The following is a 25845-nucleotide window of genomic DNA, read 5'->3' on the forward strand; positions in this document are numbered from 1 at the left end:
ATGCGCAAATCTCAAGGGTGGTTGCGAAGTGCTCAGATTGAATTTGGGAGCAAGGATAGATCCGTTGGAAAGAGGATAACTTCAGGTTTCCATATTGTATTCAAACTCCCTATTCGGACTCCTGATAATGGAAATATGGTGTTTTTCTTTTCAGGATAAAACAGGACTCCGAATCGAATTCTGATTTGAACTTGTGGGATTTTCTTTTTGGAGATGGAAGTATGGACGTGGATGAAAGCTCCAAGGATGTGATTTGGTTAATAGTGGTAAACAAAACAAAGGAATTTGGAAAATCCAATCTGATTTGTGGAGAGAAACAAATAAACTCGAATCTGCGATAGTGACACAAACGTGACAAGAACTCGAAACTCTAAACGACTAGACGCTAAGACCAGCAACTTGACACGACGATGCAACCGTTAATTCAATAAGCCCTAACTAACCAGTAATAGTAAAAGGCTCAAAGGGTTTTTTTGGGATTATGGAGAACTAAGCTACTAATTTTTTTTGGCCTTTTCTGGACTATAGGAAATTAAAAACAGCAAAGAACTAGAAGTCTCTCACCGATAAACCTTGCTCTGATACCAACTGATATGAACCCGCTAGGGTTGATTCCCGATCTTTCGATGAGAGGCGTGGGATAACTCGATTGGTCGATGGAGACGACGTTCACGGCCCGACTACAGCCTTCCAAGCTGCGCCTTAGCAACCGATACACCACCTCCAATGGCTGCCGCGATCTTGTGGAGCGCGTCACCCGGCCACTAGGGCACTCGTCCTGCAAGCAATCGAAGAACAAGCAAGAACAAGTATAACAAGCAACTCAATTGCAAATATAGAGATGAAAACCAATCTGAAATCACAAATTTGGGGTTCCGAATCGAGTAGAACGGATGGTCTAGTTGACACACGCGTCTACAAGGAAGTAGCAATGGCTAAACTTACATCAAAATAAAACCCAATCTGTTCGTGGCAGCTCTAATCCTTATTAATACCTAGGAGGACGACCAGGGGGGTGTTGGGGTCGTGCTCCAACCCTAGGACACGTTCCTAATGGACCCAACTTGATACACGGCCCATCGGGCCAAAATAGGGCGACGCAGCACCTGTGGACAGAAAACCTCTCGGTAGTATTTCGATGATTGCGGCCTCCTCAGAATAGATATGGACATGAGTCCGGATCCATATGAAAATAGACTTCATAAGGATTCCAAGGAGTACTTGAATGCCCAAAACGGAGTCCGGATGAGGTCGTGGCGGTTGTTGCAAGTTGGGCCAGAACTGTAGTCTGAATCCAGCACCAAAACGTGTTGGATTGGATCTCTTTCTTTCCTTGGGCCAAAAGTGACGTGGTGGCCTGGTGGAGGACGTTAGGAATACTTGGACTCGGCCCCCAATCTACTTCTTTGGTCCTCCATGCCTTCCATGTGTGTTTAACACTATTTTTGATCCATGTATGTATTTCTGAAATTGACAACGAATACACATCATGGTGCAGCATCAATTCATCAAATGTATCACATATAATTATGATAAAGAATTGCTTCACCTCGGAGTCAAAAGATGCCAATATGGTTGTATCCGAGCATGTGATGTCCTCATCAGTACTTGTAATATTTTTTTCAAGATTAGAGGGCTGTTACACATAACGATTCTAACAACGTATATGCGAATGGATTGGCATTTTGATAGTCTTGCGTTTTCTTAATCATCAGGAAGAAATCATGCCGTATTGTGGTTATAGAACCATGCTTTGTTCGAATGCATGGCCACATGCCCACATTGGGTCGACGACTAATAAGTTTTTTTTTGAATAGTTGGACTTATATATATACATATATCTTTTGACCGATCTGGAGGAAGTACTTAAGTCGGCCAAGATGATATAGTCTATCGTTCTTATTCGTTGCATGCTAATGCAAATGGACGTGGAATGTGAACAAGTTAGAGATGCTCCATGCTCCTAAAAGCGTCGCTGTCGTGCTGCAGAAAGAAAACCATTTTAGAAGATGCGACGCTCATGCCCTACATTTCTCTTTTGCATGTCAACACAAATGTTGATAATATCGACGCAGGCGATTCAAATAATCATCTCGTGGCTCATTATTTAAATTTAGTTGGAGCAGAACAGTCAGTATAAACCAGAAAACCATGTACTTGTAAGAAAAGCTATGCGTCATTTGAATACTTAAAATTATAGAATAATTCTAAATACCATGGCTTGGTCACTTGAATACCATAGCTTGGATAATATCATGATTTGGATACTTAAATACCATGATTTGGACCTTACCATGATTTAATTTGCATACTTAGGATCTAGAAAACCTACCAAGCACATGCTCCACAAACCACTAGTCATAATGACTATGTTGTCACTAAATCACCAAAATCATAAACTATGGCTTAATGGAGCCATGTTCGCTACACATGCTAAAATGACAACCAGTTTTTGAACGAGACAAGTGTATTTGTTTAGCGAGCAAGCAATACAAACTGTGTTAGATCAATATCACGAGGCTGATGGCGACTTCAAATTACTGTGGCAAATTCACTTTATTCATCTTTCGGGGTGAAAAAGAAGAAGAGATGGCAGGAGCACTGCCTATTCATATAGATTTCCATTTGGCCCACGGCCCGTGGGCCAGCCCACAGCACGACATTTTGGCCCGGTACAGGCACGGCCCAGCACGACGGCCTTGCAGGCCGTGCCGGCCCGGCCTACATCACGGGCCGGGCCTAGGCCGCTACCTCAGCACGTGGGCTGACCCGGCACGGCCTGGCCCATTTGGCCCGTGGGCCAGCAACGGCCGGCACAGCCTGTTAAGGCCTGCCAGGCCTGCCTCGGCCCAGCCAACGGTCGTATATAATGCCGGCGCAAACCCGCCCCCGGCCGAAACCCTACCCCCGGCCCCCGCTCCCACATCGAGCCGCCTCTGTCTCTCTCTCGCTCTCTCCCAATCCCGGCTCCTCGCCTCCTCCCCGCTCCCTCCCGGCTCCTCGCCTCCTCCCCTAGATCCTCCGCCGTCCTTGCCCGCCGCCGGCTCGCCGGTGGCCCCTCCGCCTCCCTCCCCCTCGTAACTGCTCCTCCACTCTCAGATCCAGCGTCCTCGCCCACCGCCGGCTTGCTGGTGGCCCCTCCGCCGGCTCCGCCTCCCTACCCCTGTAACTGCTCCTCCCCTAGTCCCCTCTCAGATCCGGCGTCCTCGCCCGCCGCCAGCTTGCCGGTCACCCATCCGCCTCCCTCCCCGTAACCCCACTTCTCCCTTAGCCCCTCCGGCCCTCCGCCTCCCTCGGTTCCTCGCCTAGTCGCCTCCTCCCCCCGACCCTCGCAGATCCGCCTCACTCCCTGGTTCCCCACTGTTGCGGTTCGTCTTCTCCGGCTCCGGGCTCCGGCTGCGCAGGTAAACAACATCCTCACTCCTCTCAGTCCTCTTCTTCTTTGACCCCTCGCAGATCCGCCTCCCTCACTTTCTTCTCTTGTATCGTGTAGGTCTCCTATAGGGGCCGCGCGTCGTTGAGGAACGGAGCCGCCGAGGCGACGATGTCAACGGTGGAGGGCTCGAGGGTGTGTTCCGGGTGTGCTCGAGGATGGACGACGACTATCCAACCTGCCTCAATGATGAGTTGAGGTTGATGGGGGAGACCAGAGATGATGATTCTGATTTGGAGGCGGATCGGCGGGCGCTGCTCGGTGGTGCCGTCCCCGATGCTCAGCCAGGTCCTAGAGATTCTCCACCACCTGCTGCTGCTGGCTCTGGTGCTGGTCCGGGCTCGGAGAGTACGGGCAGCAAGAGGACTCGTTCTTGCACCTCTAAGGTGTGGGATGACTTTGAGCCTCTGTACGAGGTAAAGAATAACAAGAGGGTAAGAACTGGTGCTAAGTGCCTACATTGCAAGAAAATTTATTCTGGTAAGTCTGCTAGTAGTACTGGACACTTGCATAGGCACCTTCCAAAGTGCCCAGTCTTGCTAGGTGCTTCACGTATGGCTCAGTCCCAACTCAAGTACAATCCTGATGGCTCTCTCCATATGTGGGAGTACAATGTTGCTCGTATCCAGTTGTGCAGATTGATTGCTAGACTAGACCTTCCTTTATGCTTTGGTGAGTCTGATGCATTTGAGGAGTATATTAATATTGCTCATAATCCTAGATTCAGTTGTGTGTCTAGGCAAACCACCACCAGAGATTTTGTTAAGTATTTTGATGAGCGTCGTACTAAACTCCTGGCTTCTTTGCAATCCGTTTCCTCTGTTGCTCTTACATCTGACATATGGTCTGGTAATGCTAAGGAAGATTACCTTAGTGTGGTTGCTCATTATGTGAATGCTGATTGACAACTAGAGAAGAGGATCTTAGGCCTTTGTTTAATTGATGTTTCTCATAATGCTGATAATATTGCTAAGCGCATTACAGCTGTTGCTACTGATTATGGTTTAAATGATAAGATATTTTCTATCACACTGGATAATGCATCGGCAAACACTGCCGCCATTGGTAAGCTTCATCCTTCACTGACTGGTTACATGGGTAGACTTTTTTTTCATCAGCGTTGTGCTTGTCACATCATTAATCTTATTGTTAAGGCTGGCCTTGATGTTTTCAAGCCTATGCTTAGTTCATTTAGAACTGCAATTTCATTCATGAATTGTTCTAACCAACGTATTGCGGCATACAAGTCATATTGCATTGTTGTTGGTGTCCGTCCTCGTAAGTTTGCTTTGGACATGGATGTTAGATGGAATTCAACTTATCTCATGTTGAAGCATCTATTGCCCCATAAGACCACATTCCATCAGTTCATAACCACTCAATATGGTTTGGTTGAAGGTCAAACAATTCTGACAGAATTACACTGGTATATTGCTGAAAAGATTCTGATATTTCTTGAACAATTCTATGATTCTACTGTTATTCTGTCTGGTGTTTACTATCCTACTGCTCCATTAATCTTGCATCATATTCTTGAGATAGCTGGGCACCTTAATTTCTATGCTGATGATGCTGATCTGAAACATGTTGTTGCACCCATGAAGTCTAAGTTCTTAGATTATTGGGCTGATATACCTATGCTTTATGCCTTTGCTTTTATATTGGATCCTAGAGCTAAGATTACTGGTTTTAGCAATGTGCTTCAGCTGATGTCTTAGCTAACTGGTAAGGATTATTCTAGTTACTTAACTGATGTAAGAGCTGAATTGTCTACAATCTTTGGCAAATATGAAGCTAAGTATGGTTCTGTGAGGATGCAGAGGGCCACTCAGCCAGGCCCTGCAGGTAAGAAGAAGACTGCTGGGGGTAAGATCTTTGGTTCCCAGGCTGCTTCATCTACTTATTCTGCTGCTAGCCTTGGTGCTGGCCTGGGTTCTACTTCTGTTTCCTCCTCCCTGTCTAGGAGACAATCTGCTAGTGCTTTGTTGCAAGCTGCTCAAACTGGTGCCTCTCTTGCTGCTGCTTCTGAACTGTCTGCTTACCTAGACAGTGACACTATCAATCAATATGATGATGACTTCAACATATTGACCTGGTGGCATGAGCATAAGTTATCATATCCTGTTCTATCTATCTTAGCTAGGGATGTTATGACTGTGCCTGTCTCTACTATATCTTCAGAATCTGCATTTAGTACCACTGGCAGGATCATTAAGGAGCGGCGACGTCGTCTGACCCCTGAGATGGTGGAGATCTTGGCTTTGATCAAGGATACCGTCGACGATACCGAACTTGAAGAGTCATTTGAGGATTTGTATCTTGATGAGTAAGTTTTCTACTCTCATTTACTTCTATTCAGCATACTTGTTAGTTGTTACTTGAAGATCTCTAATCCTCCTATCATTTTTTGCAGAAGCTAGATGCCTGCTGCCCTGTTGGTGCTCTGTCAGTGTTCAGGAGCAAGTTAGAACTCAGAAGTGAGAAGCCTCATGCTGTTGTGCTTGTGTAGATCTTGTGACTTGTGAGTTGTGAGTTGTCAGTTGAGTTGTGAACTTGTGTGATTGTGTATCTGAACAATGAACTTATGAGCTGGCTGTACTCTTTTTTTCTTTGTAGGGTTTTCTCACGAGGTGTGAGTTTTTACCTACAAAGGTTTTTAATGAGGCAGCAATACAAACAGCTCAAAATAATATTCATATTTGTTTGTGTTATTGTGATTGTGAATCTGTGTGAATCTTTGTGAATCAGTTGAATCTATGAATATATTGAAAGTAAGTTTCTGTGAATATGTTGAAAATGTGAAAAAGTCTTAGTTTGATAAATTAGATTCTGGTGAGGGGTTTTTCTTAAAACGTATCACGGGCTGGCACGGGCACGGTGAGGCTGTTAAGGCCCGCCGGGCCAGCGGGCCGGCACGGCCTGCGCAAGAAGGTAGCAGGCCGGACCTGAGCCGCTCTTTCGGCACGCGGGCCGGCCCGGCCTGGCACGACAGTTAGGCGGGCCTAAACAGGCCGGGCCTATTCGTGCCCGTGCCAGGCCGGGCCGGGCCGCCCGTTTGGCTATCTATACCTATTCATGAAGTTGGAGAAGCATGAAACAGGTGCACAGTGACACAGCGGCAGGTTGCAAAGGGAAACAGGAGGAAAAAAAATGAGAGAACACCATCAAAAATAAAATAAGAGTCGTCCGGATGGGGATGATAGGTAGGTCCTCATACAGCGGTCCGAATTGAAAACGTGCACATGCCACGACAAAAGGTAAATAAAGCTGAAAGTTCCACGAGGCACTCAACCGCTCCCTACACGAGGCCAAGATAGTCCGCCGTGAGAGGCTTGAGGATGTGCTGCTCGTCGGATTCGAGCGCCGCCGCAAGCCGCGGCCACACGCACGCGCTGACGAACCACGACCCGTCTCCTCCCGCAGGGCGTGCGCCGATGGCCATCAACCCGGAGCTCATCCTCGAGTAGTGGAAGACGGGCATGGCGATCGCGGCCTGGCCGAAGCCGAAGTCCGTGTCGATAGGGGACGACGCGAACTCCGTCTGGCTCAGCGTCGGAGCGCCGAGCCCGAGGATCGCCGACTCCACGAACATCTCCTCCTTGTGCTCCTCCACCCAGTCGCTGATCTCCTGCACGTACTCGTCGTAGTCGACCGCCGTGACAGCCTCCCGCACCATGGCCGCGACGTCCGCCAGCGGCTTCCGCCGGACCTCCTCCACGGCAGCGTCCCCGGCGGTGTACGCCGTGGCGTTGCCGAAGTAGCTGGGCATCGCCGCCGCCAGCCGGTGCCGGGCGTCCACCCACCACCCCATGCGGCAGCGCTCGTCGGGCACCCGCGAAGCGGCCACGATGCCGGCGAGCGCCTTCCACAGGTACGCCGACAACGCCTCGGCGCGGGAGGCGCCCGCCGCCTCCCGCAGCGCGTCGAGGTCGACCGCCTCGACGTAGTAGAGGCGCTCGACGAAGCTGTCGTGGGCCGTCAGGACGTTCACCAGCCGGTGCTCGCCGTCGAACGTCGTGAGCAGCTCGCCGACCCTGGCGCCGTACGACGGCCGGTCGCGGGGGCGGAAGAACGCCGAGCGGTCGTGACTGGGCATGGCGATCGTCCCGGACCGCGAGAGCTCGGACCAATTGCTGATGAGCTGGGCTGCGGCGAACACGTCGGCGTGGAGGTGGTTGATCGCCCACACGACGGCGAAGCGGCCGCAGGCGAAGGAGAGCAGCTGCACAGACAGCGCGACGTCATCGGGGAACGGCAGGGTGAGCTTCTTGAGGGACTCAGCCTCGCCGAAGTCCAGGCTCCCCAAGGTCGCATCGACCTCTCCGACGACGAGGTCGGCGCCTTGGTTGTGACAGTGGAGCTCGGGGAGGCCGGAGCTCGGGTCGGCGGCGATGCGGCCGCAGAGAGGGTAGAAGTGGTTGAGCAAGGACGGCAGGCCGGCGGCGAAGGCGGCAACGACGTCGTCAAAGCTGCTTGTTGCGCCCTTATTCGGAAGCTCGCCGGGGTAGAGGCAGACGAAGCTGAACTGGCCGGTGCTGTTGTAGAGGTCGATGTTGGAGACGGCGGCGGCGTGCGGCGAGATGGATGGATCGGAGGCCTTCACGAGGCGGCGGGTCACGATGCGGATCGGTAGCTGGTGGACGGATGACTCAGCAGCAGCAGCCGCCATTATTGCTACCGACTGGTTTGGTTTGCGTCGCTAGATGCAGCTTTGAGGGAGAGCAGATGTGTGTATCCCTGATCTTCCATTTCATAGACCAACCATTTATACTAAGCAACTCCTTATCAGAAATGAGGACTATTACTCAGTGCAAAATTTTGACTGTTATGATCAACTGTTTGAATGCTGATCCGACCGATTCCAACTGTTCTCAGTCCACAATTCTGACCGAAGCTGCTTTCACACACGCAATAATCGGCAAAAACACGGCACAAGGCATCAAATTTCTTATAAATTAGCCAGGCGACGTCATTGTGGTTTTATTTTAATTTGATACTTATTAGATGGTAGACCAACCGCGCATTGCTAACGGCTACTCTCTCCATTTCAAATTATAGGTTGTTTTAGTTTTTTTAGATTCGTAGATTTTGTTATGCATTTAGATATACTTCATGTTTAAATGTATAATAATATCTATAAATTTAAAAAATCAAAATGATCTATAATTTGAGATGGAGGGAGTAAGTGCGGAGTGCCATAGTTATTTTTAGTTGGTTATTAACTGAACCGTGTATGCTCCCACGTAAACAGAGTCCTTGACATTATATTTGGGACCTTCATTCCCTCGATGTCTATATGCTGGCATAATATTCATATTTGTGCGCCAACAAGAACCAATTATATAGACTCAACATTTAAAATTTATTTAGAACTTGATTCTTCAAACTAGATTAAATTTTTCTAGAGTTGATTTGATGCTATAGAAATAATAATATTATTCATTCATAAAGGAATTTTTGGTAAATGTGTTCATCGGTAAATTATATTAAATAAGAGTATCTCCAATAGTTTCCTAATAAATATTTTCAAATAACTAGTTAGTGGGATATCCCAATATCACTTTCATTGTTATTGGAGACTTGGTTTTGCAGTCTTCTAGTAATGTTATCACAATCCAACTACCGTATTAGGAGAGTCACAACTCCTCTTTTATTTAGGAAGAGTTAGGGTGAATTAGTAGTTTATCCTAATAATTATTAGGGAAAGGGAAAGATAGAGGGAGTTTGCTGGAGCACTAATTTTTCACCAACTCGTCCAATATAGTAGTTGTATTGGGGAACGGTGAACTGCTGGAGATGCTCTAAAGAAAAAGTGTACACGTAGGCCCTGTTTGTATACGCTTTTCTGGAACTCGCTTATCTGGCAAGCAAGCTTATCTGATAAGCCTGCTGTCTGGAGAATCTGCTGTCTGAATAAGCAGGGTGTTTGGCAATCTTGATTATTTTGTGTCGATTGTCTGTCCTGGTTGGTAAATTAACCTGAATGCCCTTAAGGCTGATAATAGCTCATTTTTATTGTGAATCTGAGGAGAAGACAATAATTCTAATGCCTTTGGAGTTTGTTAAATAGAAATTACATTACAATAATATGAAATTCATATGATAGATCAGTCTAGTATGGAAACATCCATCATGGGAACAACAACGAATTACGAAACCATAGCGACAGCAATAGCATCATGCAATGCACCCATATCAATGTCATCTCCTAAAGCACCACCACCACCATCTGTGCTAGGTTGGGTTGGATTACCATCATCTTCCTCAAAATCCTCTTCAAAATGCACGTCATGTACGGTACTATCTCTGATGAAATTGTGAAGGACCATACAAGCAACTATAATTTTCAACTGCTTGTTAACCGGATAACTGGGCAAATTCAAGAGAATGCGCCACTTCATCTTTAGAACTCCAAATGATCTCTCAATCACATTTCTAAGGGATGAATGTGCATGATTAAACACTTCTTTCAATCCTACCGGATGCTGACCATGCTGCCATTCAGAAACATGATACCTCTGTCCCTTGTAGGGTGCAAGAAATCCTTTTCTATTAGGATATCCAGAGTCAATAAGATAGTACTTGCCTACATGTTATATTTATATGTTATATCACAATGAGCAAATATTCCCTAAAAAATAAATTGCAACATAACTCGTTCTTACCATCGGGAGGATGTGGAAATTGATCCTTGTATGTGAGAAGCGTGTCCAATAATACACGAGTATCATGGACAGAACAAGGCCAACCAGTGACAGCAAATGTGAACCGCATATCAAAGTCACATACCGTTATGACATTTTGTGAAGGATACCCATGCCAACCAATGTATTTCGGTTGATCAGCTAATGGCACAGTTACGAGTATATGGGTACCATCTATTGCTCCTATGCAATCTTTGAAATGAGGCTAAAACCTTGCTTCTTGTAGTTCAGGATGAATAGTAGAAAATTGTGGATCCTTAGGCCTCACAATGTCAACAGCTAATCTCATGATAGATTCAAGAACCTCTTCAAATTTTCTACTCACAGTTTCTAATGAGCGATGGAAATTATTCTTGCATTGCCTAAAAGATTGAGGTGCACCACAAGCCCATAGAAACATTCCTAGTGCTTCCTTGCTACAAAATTGTCTACTTGATCTCAATCCATAATCTTGCACCAAAGTGTCATGAAGGCTTAAGAAAACTGACCTCCTCATTCTGAACATGTTAAAGCACTCCACTGGATCTTGTAGTTGCAACTCAACCCACTGTATTCCAGTCATCCTTGCTGTCGTAGTAGTAATCTTCTTCTTGTTCATACCAGATGATGCCATGTAGTCCAGACCAAGCATTGCCACTATGTAATCATCATCAGTATCATCAGATTCATCAACATCCATGGTATTAACAGAATCACTGTTGCCTTCACATTCACTAGTTGCACTAGAGGTACTCATCAAAACAAATCAAAGCCTGTCAAAAAGCACTAACCAAGTCATCAGATGAATTTTTATTGTTACAACACAACTAATAGAAGGTTCATAGTCTCACACAGCATACTTAGAAAATTGAATTTATGTCTCACAACATAAGAGAAATGAACGAGAAATGGCACACTAATGCAACACCCTAGTGCTTCTTCCTTATCTCCCAAGCCCTTCTCAGCCAATTCAACCTCCCATTTGGTGTCTTCAATGTAATGAACACATCACGGTTCTCCTTTTTTTGAAGAAGTTGTACGGCATAGAAGTGTTCATCACTCCCCTCCTCAGCCCCAACCTTAATGACTTGCTCCAACATACTTCCAATCTCATCTCTAACGTGATCAACAACTTGTGAAGTAGCTGAATGTTTACTACTTTGAGCTTTCAACTCATATGCATCGATCAAACGCTTCATGCACTGGTCTCTAAAAGTCTTCTTCTTCTTTCCTTTAGGGGAACTAGGAGCTGGCCTTTTTTGAGCCCTCCGCTCAGAACTGGATGGGGCCTTATGTGCCTCCCTATCATTGTTGCCCCCAACATCAACAACATCATGTTCATCAACATCAACGTTTCCATCACCACTTGGAACATATGAAGTTTCATTTGTAACAATGACAGATTCAAACATGATTTGCATCTGATCCTCATATTCAAGCGGGGATGTTCTGAACCGGATACTACCTGGCATAGCCTGTAAAATACCACCAAAACAGCATGCTATTATACCTTCTATTCAAAACAAATAATCAACGTGTATGTGAACTATATCTCTAGTAGGATTGTTAGTGGGCTCACCCTATTTTGTTATTCCCACCATTCATCGTCAGCCACAATACAACCAGTAACAGGATCTCTTCCCAATCCGGTTGCTCTCAAGTTCAAAGTCTTCCATTGGGTATACATTTTTTTCAATATATCCCACCTATTCTTCATTTGACTCTCACCGTATGGCCTCTTGGTACGCTCATAAAACTTTCTAATAAGGTTTGCATATCCCACCGCATTCAAACATTGCTGCGGCTGATTGAAAGCAAGTACTTCTTCCACACAAATGTCATTGAAAGCTTTCACGGCAAATGAATCCCATTTTGCCACAATCTTTGACGACTTTTCCATCTAAAATTTGATTACAGTGTTGTAGAATTAAATACAAATCTACAAGCTTGTTTACTGACCATACAACCCACAATCTGTCATTTTAGCAATCCATACAAGAAGAGACACCAATTTTACCTTGCTATTTGTTGGTGGCCTTGCAGTCGTAGCAGCAACAGCTGTCCAGATCCTCCGCAGCAACAGCTGTCCAGATCCTCCGCAGCAACTGCACGCATGCATAAAATTGTTATGAGCTACTCTATCATCGTACAGCTCCAAAGAGACTCAAATCCAAAGACTCTATCAGATACATTTTTTTATAACGAAATATCAGATACATTGTGATGGCAGAGAGGATCACCAAAAGCAGTTCAACAAACAACACTTAAGATTCAGGGAGCAAATGTAGTGCATAATAAATTATGCAATAGACTGTCCTGAAAATGATGGCTAAGGAATAGAGAATGGTCTAATCATTATCTAGACAGTAGAAAATTTGAGGGGAAAGTATTAATAAATAAAAAATGAATGATAGGTCAATTTTATACTAGTGTAGCAATTGAAAAACTATAATTAGAATGGCATGCAATACTACTCCATTCAAATTTGAACAAATGCAAGCATGATCCCTACTACGACCATCCACAACGTAAAATATACAAGACATTAGGAGTTGTGGTCAAGAAATCTGCTCATCCCCCGCAACACATGGACGGTCATTAGGACTTTGTTTGGCAAGAGCTACAGAAATAAGTTGAGCTAATATAATGCGCGCCAAATATTTAGCAAATTATCATGTCAGAGGGACGTATGTCTTGCCAGCTGCTCAAGTGAAAATTAATCTTTGACTCATACTGATACATGAACAGACATAAGCAAAATAATAGCATAACTGACCACATAACCTGTTGGGATACGAGGTAGGCTATACTAGCGCAAATCAAAATTTCTACTGCGTAAAACCAGGAAGAACTGCCGTATAAGGATCACGGGATTACCACTCGACGCACTACTGGTGCGGATGATGTAGATTTGCGTCGATGCAGCGAAGACGATCAACGTAGTCGTACGTAGTCGATCAATGTAGTCGTACGTAGTCGGTCACGTCAACGTCCAGTAGCTCCTCAGCAGCTCGTCCACGTGCAGCAAGATCGCCCTCGTGCCGCGGCTCGTCGTCGGCTCGTCGTGGCTCGTCGTGGCTCATCGGCGGCTCGTCAAAGTGCTGCAGGCGCAACACCTCCAAGGTATCCACACGTGCAGGGAGGAAGTGTCGCAAGCCGGACTGCTAGATCCGTGAGTTGCAGCAGGTGAGGGCGTGGGAGGCGCGGCAGATGTGTTTCGCCAAAAGGGTGTAAACCCTAGGGCGCCCCCACCCCTCTATTTATAGAGGTTCCTAACGGGCCTCTGGGTTCGAGGCCTCTTAGTACTTCTAAACCTAATCTAACTTGGATCACATCCGAATTGGGCTTCCAGCCCCTTAAGTGTGTGACCCTATACCTAATCTAACTTGGATCACATCCGAATTGGGCTTCCAGCCCCTTAAGTGTGTGACCCTATGGGTTCGGATACGTATAGACATGGCCTGAGTACTCCTACTCGGCCCAATAGTCGGTAGCGGCCTCTAGCAAGACGTGCCAACTCCTATACGCACACGAAGATCATATCAGACGAACCATCACAACATAATATACATGCTATTCCCTTTGCCTCACGATATTTGGTCTAGCTTCAAGCCGATCGCTCTTTCTCGATCCTGTGATTCGGAATCCCTTTGTAGGTTAACTCTTAACCGTACGTAGCATGGCCATGCATTTTTGGATCCGATCACTCGAGGGGCCCAGAGATATCACTCTCAATCAGAGAGGGGCAAATCCCATCTTGATTGACCATGTCTCATAGCATGCTTCTTGATAAATCCGAAAGCTACCTTTATAACTACCCTGTTACGGCGTAGCGTTTGATAGCCCCTAAGTAGGTCGATCCACATCTAGAATACATGCGACAATCTTAGCTCTAAGGACAAAACGTATATGTTGTTTAAAGAGAGAACTACTTCTCGTGTTGGGTCAGTCCTAGCACATGTCTCCACATGTGTCCACATTATTAGTTCAACATCTCCATGTCCATGACTTGTGAAACATAGTCATCAACTAATACATGTGCTAGTCTAATATTCATGTGTGTCCTCACATGAACTCCGACTAGGGACAACTTTAGAATAACCATACAAGTAAAGAGTTTCACATACAATTCACATAATTGCAAATCAATTCAAGTAGCCGTTAATGGATATTCAATGAACACAATATACAAATCATGGATACAAATGGAATATCATCATCTCTATGATTGCCTCTAGGGCTTATCTCCAACAGTCTCCCACTTGCACTAGAGTCAATCTAGAAGGTACCTAATACCCATAGCTCTTACATGCGCATCATGCTTAGCCTGCGGGAGTGGTTTTGTCAATGGATCAGAAATATTCAGATTCGTGTGTATTTTGCATATCTTGATCTCACCCCGGTTAACGAAGTCTCGAATGAGATGAAATCGCCGCATTACGTGTTTGTTCTTCTGGTGGTTCCTTGGCTCCTTTGCTTGCGCAATTGCCCCATTGTTATCACATTAGAGATTCAATGGGCTGGACGCATTCGGGAACACACCAAGCTCAATAAGGAAATTCCTTATCCAAACACCCTCCTTCACGGCTTTTGAAGCCGCGATGTACTCGGCTTCTGTCGTAGAATCGGCCACCGTCTCCTGCTTGGAACTCTTCCAACTAACAGCACCACCATTTAGCGTAAACACAAATCCTGATTGTGACTTTGAATCATCTCTGTTGGTTTGGAAACTAGCATCGGTGTAACCTGTTACAACGAGCTCCTCCTCACCTCCATAGACGAGGAACATATCTTTAGTCCTTCTCAAGTACTTAAGAATGTTTTTCACCGCTGTCCAGTGACTCTCACCTAGATCAGTTTGGTGTCTGCTTGTCATACTTAGCGCATATGAAACATCTGGGCGAGTACTTATCATTGCATACATGATAGATCCAATAGCCGAGGCATATGGCACTCTACTCATGCGATCCCGCTCATCAGCAGTCGAAGGACACTGAGTCTTGCTGAGATGTATGCCATGTGACATAGGAAAGAACCCTTTCTTTGCCTCTTCCATGCTGAACCGCTTCAACACTTTGTCAATGTAAGTATCTTGGCTTAATCCTATAAGCCTTCTTGATTTATCTCTATAGATCTTAATGCCCAGAATATATGCCGCTTCCCCTAAGTCCTTCATCGAAAAACTATTTTTCAGTGAAGTCATTACGGACTCAAGCATAGGAATGTTATTTCCAATCAGCAATATGTCATCCACATATAAGATTAGAAATACTACAGAGCTCCCACTAACCTTCTTATAAACACAAGACTCTTCTTCGTTCTTGGTGAAGTCAAACCCTTTGACCACTTCATCAAAACGAATGTTCCAACTCCTAGATGCTTGCTTCAATCCATAAATGGATCTTTGAAGCTTGCATACCTATCCAGCATTTTTCGGATCGACAAAACCCTCAGGCTATATCATATACACGTCCTCAGCTAGGTTTCCATTCAGGAAAGCTGTCTTGACATCCATCTACCATATCTCATAATCGAAATATGCAGCTATAGCTAGAATAATCCGAATGGACTTAAGCATCACTACAAGCGAGAAAGTCTCATCGTAGTCAACTCCTTGAACTTGTCGAAAACCTTTTGCGACAAGTCGTGCTTTATAGATGTGAACATTTCCATTCATGTCCTTTTTCTTCTTATAGATCCACTTGCACTCTATGGATTTAACACCATCAGGCGGGTCAACCAAGTTCCAAACTTGATTGTCTCCCATGATCTCTAATTCAGATTGCATGGCACTCTGCCATTTTTCGGAGTCTGGGTCCATCATTGCTTCTGCATATGTTGCAGGCTCATCATTGTCCAACAATAATATTTCCCGCATTTCGCGGAGCCTTGCCGACCTTCGTGGTTGTGGTGGTGCTTCTCTTGCCATGGGTATCTCAACTTGTTCTGCTATGTTAGCATCACTCATTGATTCTTGCCCGATCGGCTCATCTTGAACTTCTTCAAGATGCACTGTCTTTCCACTCTTTTCTTCTTTGAGAAACTCTTTCTCTAGGAAAACCCCGTTCCGAGCGACAAACACTTTGCCCTCTGACCGGTTGTAGAAATAATATCCCAAAATTTCCTTTGGATATCCCACGAAAATGCACTTATCCGACTTGAGTGTGATCTTGTCCGACTGAAGTCGCTTGACAAACACATCACATCCCCAAATCTTTAGAAAAGACAAACTAGGAACCTTTCCAGTCCACATCTCATATGGTGTCTTAACTACGGATTTAGATGGTACCCTATTAAGTGTGAAAGCTGCTGTTTCTAGAGCGTATCCCCAAAATGACAACGGTAGGTCCGATTGGCTCATTATTGATCGAACCATGTCTAACAAAGTTCGATTACGTTGCTCGAATACACCGTTTCTCTGAGGTGTTCCAGGCGGTGTAAGTTGTGGAACAATTCCGCAACTCTTTAGATGATTGCTAAACTCGTGGCTCAAATACTCGTCTCCACGATCAGATCATAAGGCCTTAATTTTCTTGCCACGCTGATTTTCAACTTCATTTGTAAATTCCTTGAACTTTTCAAAGGTTTCAGACTTGTGCCTCATCAAGTAGACATAGCCATATCTACTAAAATCATCAGTGAAAGTTATGAAGTATTGGAATCCTCCTATAGCCGTCGTGCTCATTGGTCCGCATACATCACTATGTACGAGTTCCAACAAGTCTACTGCTCTCTCAGGAAATCCTGTGAAAGGCGTCTTGGTCATCTTGCCTAGCAAGCAAGCCTCACATGTCTCGTATGATTCAAAATCAAACGAAGTTAGAAGTCCATCAGAATGGAGCTTCTTCATGCGCTTTTCACTTATATAACCCAAACGACAATGTCACAAGTAGGTAGGACTCAAATCATTAGGCCGAGGCCTTTTAGCACTTACGTTACAGACATGTGAACCATCAAAATTTAAAACAAATAATCCATTCACAATGGGTGCAAAAGCCATAAACATATCATTCTTAGAGATCACACAACCATTGTTTTCACTCGCAAATGAATAACCATCCTTCATCAAGCATGAAGGAGACAAAATGTTTCAACTTAAACTAGGAACAAAATAACAATTATTCAACTCCATAATAAATCCTGACGGGAGGTGGAGTTCCATCGTCCCGACGGTCAATGCAGCAACTCTTGCATTATTGCCCACGCGGAAATCAACTTCTCCTCTTTCCACGCTTCTACTTCTTATCATTCCCTACATCTTATTGCAAATATGAGCAACCGATCCGGTATCAAATACCCAAGAATTAATAATTGTATCAGCGAGAAAAATATTGTCTATAACATTAACAACAAGCGTACCTGAGGTAGAAGTACTCTTACTTCCGCCATTCTTCAACGAAGCTAGGTACTGCTTGTAGTTTCTCTTCCAATGACCAGGTTCATGACAATAAAAGCACTCTTTATCTGGAGCAGGTCCAGCTTTAGCCTTGGGCGCTGGGTTTGGCTTGGACACTCCAGCCTTACCCTTCTTCTTCCAAGAATTGCCCTTCTTCTTGAAGGTAGGCTTGTTCTGTACAGCCATCACATGGCTGGTACTAGCGCTTTTCTTAATGTCTACCTCTACTGTCTTGAGCATACCACACAGTTCATTCAGACCCTTCTCTGTCCCATGCATATGGTAGTTCGAGATGAAGTTCCCATAGCTAGGTGGAAGAGATGAAAGAATGAAGTCAGTGGCTAACTCTTTGCCCATTGGGAAGCCCAGCTTCTCCAATCGCTGAGTGTAACCAACCATCTTGATTACATGTGGTCCTACTGCTACGCCTTCTGTTAGCTTGCACTCCAGAAAGCCTTTGGACACATTGAACCTTTCAGTCCTAGCCTGTGTCTGGAACATGTCCTTGAGCGCCATGATCATATCGTGTGCCTCATGATTTGTTTTGAACTGCATCTGCAGCTCGGGTTCCATGCAAGCAAGCATAAGGCAACTTACCTCAAGATTAGCATCAAATGCCTTCTTGTAAGCAGCCTTAACGGCAGCAGATGCATCATCAGCAGGTACTGGTGGTAGTGGGGTGTCTAGAATATCTTCCTTTTTATCGGCCCTGAGAACAATTCTCAGGTTACGGATCCAATCCGAGTTGTTTGTTCCATTCAACTTGTCCTTCTCAAGGACCGAACGTAAAGCAAACGGTGTGGTCTTGCTAGGTGCCATTTAATCTACAACAAAAGTAATGCAAAATACACTAAGACAAACGTATCCATGATAGAGCAAATCACATTAAACTATTTTAACAGAATCTACTCCCACTAAAATTAATATCCCTCTATTGATACTTAGTGATTCAGGATACACAACTAACAAGTGTACTAGTGAGCTTTAGCATCACCGCTAGCAAAACAAGGTAGATCGGTAAGCAACTTTTGCTAATCATATCACATATGACTCCTGTTGTTGGGTGACATCTCCATGTCTCGATGCCCAACCTTTATGCCCCAAGGTCCTTAACCGTTAAGTTAACCTTGTTAAGTAAACCAACCCTTATGCATGTAAGTGTCCGACACAAACCCGTCTAATCAAGGAAAACTAGTGGCACCCTATTTTCATAGACCCACCACTAATTGTACAAGATATGGGACGGTGCAAGTTTTAGTTGGGAGGGCATACTAACTTAAACTTTGTGAGGGATCGTTCTACTTCTAACATCACAGCATGCAGAAAGTAAAACATAAACAGAATAGCATTCACACAGTTGTGACACAGTATGGCCCATTTTCATATGGTGATCTCCATCTCCATAGAACCTGTTCACCATGGTGATCTCCATCTCCATGTTCCATATGCGCCATCCTCCTGGTGATGAGTCCTCCAAGAACTAGAACATGCTATTACGCCTAATAGCTAGTAAGGAAGCTAGTAATGAAGATTACATAGTTGCTTGGATCATCACAGATTGGTACGCAGACCATTAAATACATTAAGGTGACAACACATATGGCTTCTGCCGTGTTGCCGTACGCGCGACACGCAGGTCACGAATGAGTTACACACATGCATCACATACACAAAGGGGCCATACTGATCACAAGATACATACATACATCTTGCAAAACAGAGTTAAGCGTCCTAACGTTCCAAACTTCAAATGCCCGAAACTCCATCTTCCAAGCCGAATTTGGGAAATCTAATTTCGCCAAAAATGGCAAAGCGTTGAATTTCATGTGTAACTTTTCTGTAGATCAATTTTCATATAAAATTCGCCCCAATCCGAGATCGTACCGAAAAGTTACGGCTGATTTACCGAAGCATACGCACACGGCAAAAATCCCGACCCCGATAGTAGATCCCATCTACTATTGCACATCTCATGCGCCTGGCATATGAACCTGTATTTCGATTCGACCAATCACATTGATCTTCGCTCACTGCAACTGGAATTACGGGTATCACTTAACTCCGATGGCGGAAACCGACCGATAGGAGTATGTCGTTACACTACCATTGCAGCAAGAACACGAAACCAGGACATAGATCAAACTGAAAACTCGCATATCTCCATATGCACACATCCCGAATCCAAAACAAAGCAGCTACGGCTCTGATACCACTGTTGGGATACGAGGTAAGCTATACTAGCGCAAATCAAAATTTCTACCGCGTAAAACCAGGAAGAACTGCCGTATAAGGATCACGGGATTACCACTCGACGCACTACTGGTGCGGAAGATGTAGATTTGTGTCGATGCAGCGAAGACGATCAACGTAGTCGTACATAGTCGATCAACGTAGTCGATCACGTCAACGTCCAGCAGCTCCTCAGCAGCTCGTCCACGTGCAGCAAGATCGCCCTCGTGTCGCGGCTCGTCGTCGGCTCGTCGTGGCTCATCGGCGGCTCGTCCAAGTGCTGCAGGCGCAACACCTCCAAGGTATCCACACGTGCAGGGAGGAAGTGTCGCAAGCCGGACTGCTAGATCCGTGAGTTGCAACAGGCGAGGGCATGGGAGGCGCGGCAGATGTGTTTCGCCAAAAAGGTGTAAACCCTAGGGCGCCCCCACCCCTCTATTTATAGAGGTTCCTAACGGGCCTCTAGGTCCGAGGCTCATTAGTACTTCTAAACCTAATCTAACTCGAATCACATCCGAATTGGGCTTCCAGCCCCTTAAGTGTGTGACCCTATGGGTTCAGATATGTATAGACACGGCCCGAGTACTCCTACTCGGCCCAATAGTCGGTAGCGGCCTCTAGCAAGACGTGCCAACTCCTATACGCACACGAAGATCATATCAGATGAACCATCACAACATAATATACATGCTATTCCCTTTGCCTCACGATATTTGGTCTAGCTTCAAGCCGACCGCTCTTTCTCGATCCTGTGATTCGGAATCCCTTTGTAGGTTAACTCTTAATCGTACGTAGCATGGCCATGCATTTTGGATCCGATCACTCGAGGGGCCCAGAGATATCACTCTCAATCAGAGAGGGGCAAATCCCATCTTGATTGACCATGTCTCATAGCATGCTTCTTGACAAACCCGAAAGCTACCTTTATAACTACCCTGTTACGGCGTAGCGTTTGATAGCCCCTAAGTAGGTCGATCCACATCTTGAATACATGCGACAATCTCAGGTCTAAGAACAAAGCGTATATGTTGTTTAAAGAGAGAACTATTTCTCGTGTTGGGTCAGTCCTAGCACATGTCTCCACATGTGCCTATATTATTAGTTCAACATCTCCATGTCCATGACTTGTGAAACATAGTCATCAACTAATACATGTGCTAGTCTAATATTCATGTGTGTCCTCACATGAACTCCGACTAGGGACAACTTTAGAATAACCATACAAGTATAGAGTTTCACACACAATTCACATAATTGCAAATCAATAGAAGTAGCCTTTAATGGATATTCAAGGAACACAATATAAATCATGGATACAAATGGAATATCATCATCTCTATGATTGCCTCTAGGGCATACCTCCAATATAACCACACTTCCATATCCATACAGTAGAACAAACAAATAGCAAGTGATGACAATGCAAGCACCAAAGCAACAGTAATCCCACGATTTTGCACTTCAATAATACTGCAAGAAGGAACAATGAACAAATAGCAGCAAGACTACAGTAGCAATTGTCTTGCCGGCAAGTGTGGCAACCAAGCCCGTCGGCGGGGCCAAGCTGCCAGGGGCCAAGCCCGGCGGCGGGGGCAAGCCCGGCGGACGGCACCCGGCATCGGTTGCAGGGGCGGCGGCCGCGGACGGGAGCCGGCGGCGGGGGCCAAGCTGGTAGGGGCCAAGCCCGGCGGACGGCACCCGACGTCGGTTGCAGAAGTGGCGGTGGCGGACGGGAGTCGGCGGCGGGGGCCAAGCCCAGCGGCGGGGGCAAGCTTGGCGGACAGGAGCCGGCGGCGGTCGTGGGAGGCGCGGGGGCGACGGCGGCGGATGGGAACCGAGCGCCAGCGCCGGGATCTGCAGGCGGCGGGACCCGGCGATGGGATCGGGCGGCGGACGGGATCGGGTGGCGGACGGGAGCCGGCGGCAGGAGCGGGAGGCGCAGGAGCGGCGGCGGCGGACGGGAACCGAGCGGCGGCGGCGGGCCAAGCCCGGCGGCGGGACCTGGCGACCGACGGGAGCCGGCGGCGGTCGCGATCGGCGCGGGGGCGGTTGACTGGAGGCGTCGGTGGGTGAGGGGCAGCGGGGGAAAATTTGCTTCGCTTATTGGAGAAGCGTCTCCCGGCCCGCGTACAGAATAAGCCGGATGGCAGTTGTTTCCCAGCTTGTGCACTAAGCGGCTTACGTAGCAAGCGGGAAATAATCAAAGCGTTTGGGTGGGCTTATGGCTTATTTCCACCGATAAGCAGGAAATAAGCGGATACAAACAGGGCCGTAGTTACGCACAACTCATAGTGATGCTCCCACAAAAATTTCATGTCAAAAATAAATCCCTCTCTAGATCCCATTTTCCTTAAAACCCCGGACGCGCAATGGTAATTATTTTTATTTTTTTACACTTTTCTGACCTTGCATTTGCAGCAATTTTTTCTCCATATATATTGTTTTCTGTTTTTAGATGTATCTTCGTATGAGAGCAGTGTATAATTCCAGTTGGGTGAGTGCGGTCGGACAGATCAGAAACTATTCCTTTTTTTAAAAAAAAATCTATTATTCCAGTCTATAAAAAATAGTACAAGCATTTTTCACCTATCCTATCTTACTATTCAAATTCAATTGCGTATGCGATACTTTTTCATTTTTCTTCGTGAATGAGCACAAGTTGTTAATCTTGGTGCCGTCCGAGTATCCGACAGGTCACTCGAGTGCCACGTAGGCACCAACGCCTGCAGCCACAAGCTGGTCACTCGTGGCGGCGCCTCAACACCACAAACTGATAGCCTTCTCTTTCAGCGGCCACCAGCGGTCCAGCGCCCCGCAAACCGTCGCCATGGCTTCCTCCCTGGCCGCCTTCCGCTCCGCAGCCGGCCACGTCCCCCGCCCTCGCAGGCAGCAGCAGAGCGCCGCCGACGGGCGCTCCTCTTCCCTCGTCCGGCCGCTCCACCTCCCGCCGGAGTCGCTGCCCCGTCTCTGCTCCCGAAGGGTAGCCGCCGAGGTACGTCTGTGACACACTGCTCTGCTTCAAAAACGAACCATTACTTCGGAGTTGTGACGTGTCCCGTTCTAGGACCTTCGCAGTTCAAGACTGGCGGCACTGACACCAGCACCGGCGATGGCGGCGGCAGCGGCAGGACGAGGGGAGGCGTGGGCATCGACGTCGCCGCGGTGGCTGCGGTGCTGCGTGAGGCCAGAACGGCCGATGATGTGGAGCTTCTGGTGAACGGCTTCTTGGACAGCGGCGGCGAGGGCGGCCTCCTGCCCCTCCAAGTGTACACATCCGTGATTCGGGGGCTCGGCAAGGAGAACTGCCTGGAAGCCTCGTTCGCCATCGTCGAGCATCTCAAGCGGCGAGGGGTCGGACTCAACCAATTCGTGTACAACTGCCTCCTCGGCGCGGTCAAGAACTGCGGCGACTTCGGTCGGATTGAAGCTGTCCTTGCTGACATGGAAGCGCAGGGAATTTCCCCAAACATTGTGACCTTCAACACCTTGATGTCCATCTACGTTCAGCAGGGCAAGACTGACGATGTCTTCAGGGTGTACGCCCAAATTGAGGACCGTGGACTTGTGCCGACTGCAGCGACCTACTCGACGGTGATGTCGGCGTACAAGAAGGCCGGGGATGCGTTTGCAGCCATCAAGTTCTTTGTCACGCTCAGGGAGAGGTACAAGAAGGGTGAGCTGGTGGGGAGCCATGACGATTGGGAGCAGGAGTTTGTCAAGTTTGAGAAGCTTACTGTCCGGGTGTGTTACATGTCGATGCGGCGGTCTCTTGTCAGTAGGAAGAATCCGGTCGGTGAGGTGTTGAAGGTTCTGCTTGCCATGGATGAAGCAGGTGTCAAGCCAGAAAGGAGCGATTATGAGCGGCTTGTCTGGGCGTGCACAGGGGAGGAACACTACACCATTGGCAAAGAGTTGTATCAGAGGATTCGTGAGCTTAATGGGGAGATCAGCCTGTCAGTGTGCAACCACCTCATTTGGCTGATGGGTAAGTCTAAGAAATGGTGGGCAGCTCTTGAGATTTATGAGGATTTGTTGGACAAAGGGCCGAAGCCGAACAATTTGTCTTATGAGCTGATCATGTCACATTTCAACATTCTGCTGAATGCTGCAAAGAGAAGGGGCATTTGGAGGTGGGGCGTTAGGCTGCTTAACAAGATGCAAGAGAAAGGCTTAAAGCCTGGAAGCAAAGAGTGGAACGCAGTTCTCGTTGCATGTTCAAGGGCTTCTGAAACATCGGCTGCAGTGGATGTTTTCAAGAAAATGATAGAGGAAGGGTTGAAACCGGATGTAGTTTCCTACGGAGCATTGCTGAGTGCACTTGAGAAAGGTAAGCTGTATGATGAGGCCTTGAGAGTCTGGGAACACATGTGCAAAGTTGGCGTTAAACCAAACCTGTATGCATATACAATTTTGGTGTCGATTTACATTGGTAAGGGCAACCATGCTATGGTAGATGCTGTTCTTCATGATATGCTGTCAAAACAGATTGAACCAACTGTAGTAACCTTCAACGCAATAATCAGTGCATGTGTGAAGAACAAAATGGGTGGCACTGCATTTGAGTGGTTTCACAGGATGAAAATGCGGAGTATTGAGCCAAATGAAATTACATATCAGATGTTGATTGAAGCTCTTGTACAAGATGGTAAACCAAGACTTGCCTATGAGATGTACATGAGGGCTTGCAGCCAAGGTCTTGAACTTCCTGCCAAGTCATATGATACTGTAATGGAGGCATGTAAAGCTTATGGTTCTCTCATAGATCTAACTACTTTGGGTCCTCGCCCTACAAACAGGGAAGAACCTATCAGGATAGAGAATAACTTTTCGAGTTTTTCTCATATCAAGGATCTGCCTAACAGCACTCATCACTTTGGTGGCACGGGAATGTATGGATTTTTTAGATACAGAATGGCCAGACCATGATTGTAGCATACTACCAATCCCTTGTACAGTTCTCTTCACCCGCTGAACCCAATTCAGCATAAAGAAGTCACTGACATGTTTGTAAGTTTCCTAAATTATAAAAATTAGAACATTAGCATTTTTTTCCATTCCTCTCGTGTTAGAGTGGGCCTTTTAAACTTGTGTTGAGTAATTAGTCTGCTTGTCTTCCATAGTTCAAAGTTTACTGGATTAGCAGTAGCATTTTTTTTCCACTCCTCGTGTTATAGCACTTTAGTGTTAACAACTATTTGAAAAAACATCATATGTTTTTTTATTCGCAATTTCGCATGCAGATATTTGCGTAAATAGTCTGTCGGTCCAGACAGTAGTAAAATTTGTATAGTATTATCTTTATATTATTAGTAATATTGGATCCTTGCGAAACAGAAGCAGTGTAAAAAGTTGAAGTGTTGAACCTTTCATTTACTCAAATCTGTTCAGGTAATAGGAATTACTGAGTAAATTGAAACTCCCACTGTCTTATGATGATTTCACTACCTTTACTAGTGTCATGTATATCTGAAACATGAAACCAAGGGTTTGTTACCACTTTTACTGGAAAAAGGGACAACTGTCATGCTGTCCTTTTTCTATTTTGCACTAAATTCATGTCAGGGCAATGGCCTGATCTGATATGAACTATTCAGGGCAAAATCTGATATGGACTTCCCTGAGATTATTACTGCAGGGAGAGCACAACTATATTTTGTACACTAGTACTGTCTGGGGCCACGAAACCCTCTTGAGCCCCTTCTGACAGCCATTTTTGAAGTGTAAAGACAGCCTACTTGATTGTTATGTTAGTCACTACTACCTTTTATTGCCAGTTCACTGTCCTGTGCCAAATTACTCTATTGGGCTGTATTGCGCTGTGACAAAAATTTCATTGGGTCCTTTTCATCTTACTATTTGGGCCTGTTGTATGGTTATCGGCATGTGCGGTGCCACAATGGCAGCTATCTGGCTGATGTGCAAAAATCAAGTACTGCAGAAAATGCTACCAGAATTTTTTGTACGACGATGTAAATTTAGATGTTACAATTGCATATCTTTTTCCTGTTATTTATTAATTTGCATAGCTACCATATCATTTCAACCAATTCAGTGCTACGTTTTTGCTTCATAGATGCTCGGATTTGCAAAATGATGTTTTTATA

At 46.0% G+C, this 25845-nt stretch overlaps 2 protein-coding genes and 1 pseudogene across 2 annotated transcripts; 1 reads left to right on the top strand and 2 right to left on the bottom strand.

Annotated features, from left to right (window-relative positions):
- Positions 1-6604: 6604 nt before the first annotated feature.
- LOC117847718 (coniferyl alcohol acyltransferase) lies at positions 6605-8278 on the bottom strand. The gene has a single exon (XM_034728990.2). The coding sequence runs from the start codon at positions 8100-8102 to the stop codon at positions 6732-6734; it is 1371 nt and encodes a 456-aa protein (XP_034584881.1). The 5' UTR covers positions 8103-8278; the 3' UTR covers positions 6605-6731.
- Positions 8279-9582: 1304 nt separating this feature from the next.
- On the bottom strand, positions 9583-11588 carry LOC140222239 (uncharacterized; annotated as a pseudogene).
- Positions 11589-22532: 10944 nt separating this feature from the next.
- Positions 22533-24795, top strand: LOC117850850 (uncharacterized). The gene is made up of 2 exons (XM_034732730.2): positions 22533-22733; positions 22817-24795. Exons 1-2 carry the CDS (start codon positions 22569-22571, stop codon positions 24665-24667), a joined length of 2016 nt encoding a protein of 671 aa, XP_034588621.1. The 5' UTR covers positions 22533-22568; the 3' UTR covers positions 24668-24795.
- The last annotated feature ends 1050 nt before the right edge of the window (positions 24796-25845 follow it).

The sequence above is a fragment of the Setaria viridis genome, chromosome 3, assembly GCF_005286985.2.
Source record: "Setaria viridis chromosome 3, Setaria_viridis_v4.0, whole genome shotgun sequence".
NCBI lineage: Eukaryota > Viridiplantae > Streptophyta > Magnoliopsida > Poales > Poaceae > Setaria > Setaria viridis.

Excerpts from the sequence above, each read along its gene's own strand:
- LOC117847718 (XM_034728990.2), bottom strand. The coding sequence starts at position 8,102 with ATGGCGGCTGCTGCTGCTGAGTCATCCGTCCACCAGCTACCGATCCGC.
- LOC117850850 (XM_034732730.2), top strand. The coding sequence starts at position 22,569 with ATGGCTTCCTCCCTGGCCGCCTTCCGCTCCGCAGCCGGCCACGTCCCC. Across the intron at positions 22,734-22,816 it reads CCCGAAGGGTAGCCGCCGAG|TTCAAGACTGGCGGCACTGA; the intron begins GTACGTCTGTGA and ends GGACCTTCGCAG.